At 44.8% G+C, this 1474-nt stretch overlaps 1 protein-coding gene across 1 annotated transcript; it reads right to left on the bottom strand.

Annotated features, from left to right (window-relative positions):
* Positions 1-6: 6 nt before the first annotated feature.
* LOC111669271 (uncharacterized) lies at positions 7-1468 on the bottom strand. Its single transcript, XM_023425529.2, has 2 exons — positions 874-1468; positions 7-211 (listed from the first exon to the last, which is right to left on the bottom strand). Exon 1 carries the CDS (start codon positions 1466-1468, stop codon positions 902-904), a length of 567 nt encoding a protein of 188 aa, XP_023281297.1. The 3' UTR covers positions 7-211; positions 874-901.
* Positions 1469-1474: the final 6 nt, after the last annotated feature.

Here is a 1474-nt window from a genome sequence, read left to right as displayed (position 1 = left end):
TTTTTTTTTTTTTAAAAAGGGAGAAAAATTGTGCATAGTAGCCTGGATCTCCTCCCTGTCCTCTGCATGCCTTGGCACATGACATGAGTGAGGTCTGGTTTTGTCTTTAAAGTCCAAAAGAAGTGTCGTGTTTGAAAATCAGCCAGCAGGGAGGAGGAATGCACCGGTTATTTTGTAATATAGTGAGGTCATCTTGATTGGAGATCAATTCCTGCAAGACAAGACGATGGAAATTATGTAATTGTAATTGTGTAAAAAAATAAAATAAAATTACATTTACATTTTTAAATCAAAACCACCTGCTGTAGCAGATATTTTGATAATCACTTTAGGGCTAGAACACACAAGACAATTGTTTTTCAGTATCAATCGATCTTTCTCTCTTGGTGTGTCTGGAAAAATGCTCACGACAATTTCCCACAGCTGAACGTCACGTCTTCAAACATGTAACAACAAACCGTCCAAAACTTTGGAACATTTAGTTTACAATGATATAAAACAGTGAGAAGCAACAAGTACTCATTTAGTAAACATTTAGCTTAAAATTGTTGAAAATTGAACTAAACAACTTTCAGCTCTAAATTATTTACGTTGTTTATTGAGCCAAACTGCCAAATATTCTCTGCGTTTCAGCCTCTCGAATGTGAGGATTTGCTGTTTTTCTTGTTTTATATAACTGTAAATTAAATATCTTTGGGTTTTTGACGGACAAAACAAGACATCTGAAGTCGACAGCTCAGGCTCTGGGAAATGTGCTGGACATTTTTCACAATTTTCTGACATTTACAGACTAAAAGAATAATCAATAGTAGATCAATCGGTAATGAAAATAGTCATTAGTTGCATGTTAGTATCTCTGTGTGATCAGCGTACCTGGCTAACTGTGTGGTCAGCTGAGGAATTAGCTGGGGACCCAGTTGTGAGCGGAGCCCTGTGTGGTGGCCGGGCCCGTGTAACCTTGGCCTCCAGGCAGTATGGGGTCAAAGTTGAAATCAAGGCCGTCTCCGTCCATGAGGTCACTGTTGATGATGTAGTCCACGTCACAATCCAGGTTTTCTGTGAACATGTCTATGTCCAAATCTGTGGGCAGTCGGTCCTGACCGGTGGGGAAGCAGGACGGAGCTCCAAACGGACCCATCGCCTGCAGACCTGCACCCGGATTGGCTGAGGCGACGGGCCCTCCGTGATGAGAGCCCACAGCCGGCACCGTGGCATGCTGGGCTTTGAGAGCTGAGAGCTGCGACAGGTCCTGAGACATACCTGAGAGGATCATCCCCAACCCCATCGGAGAGTGATGCTGGTGTTGTTGTTGTGGCTGTTGCTGCTGCTGCTGGTGAAGGTGGTGCTGCTGAGGCTGCATCTGAGGCTGCAGCGCCATGGGGGCCACCGTGTTCTGCTCCAGCCCTTTACCCAACAGCAGCTGATTGGGTTTGGACCTCACACCCACCACAGATGTGCCCAAACCCATCAGGCC

Source organism: Seriola lalandi, unplaced genomic scaffold, assembly GCF_002814215.2.
Source record: "Seriola lalandi dorsalis isolate HSWRI2012SDOR001 ecotype SW California unplaced genomic scaffold, Sedor1 jcf7180002004733, whole genome shotgun sequence".
Classification (NCBI taxonomy): Eukaryota; Metazoa; Chordata; class Actinopteri; order Carangiformes; family Carangidae; genus Seriola; species Seriola lalandi.
Note: the sequence above shows the minus strand (reverse complement) of the source record. Positions and strands in the feature narration are given on the sequence as shown.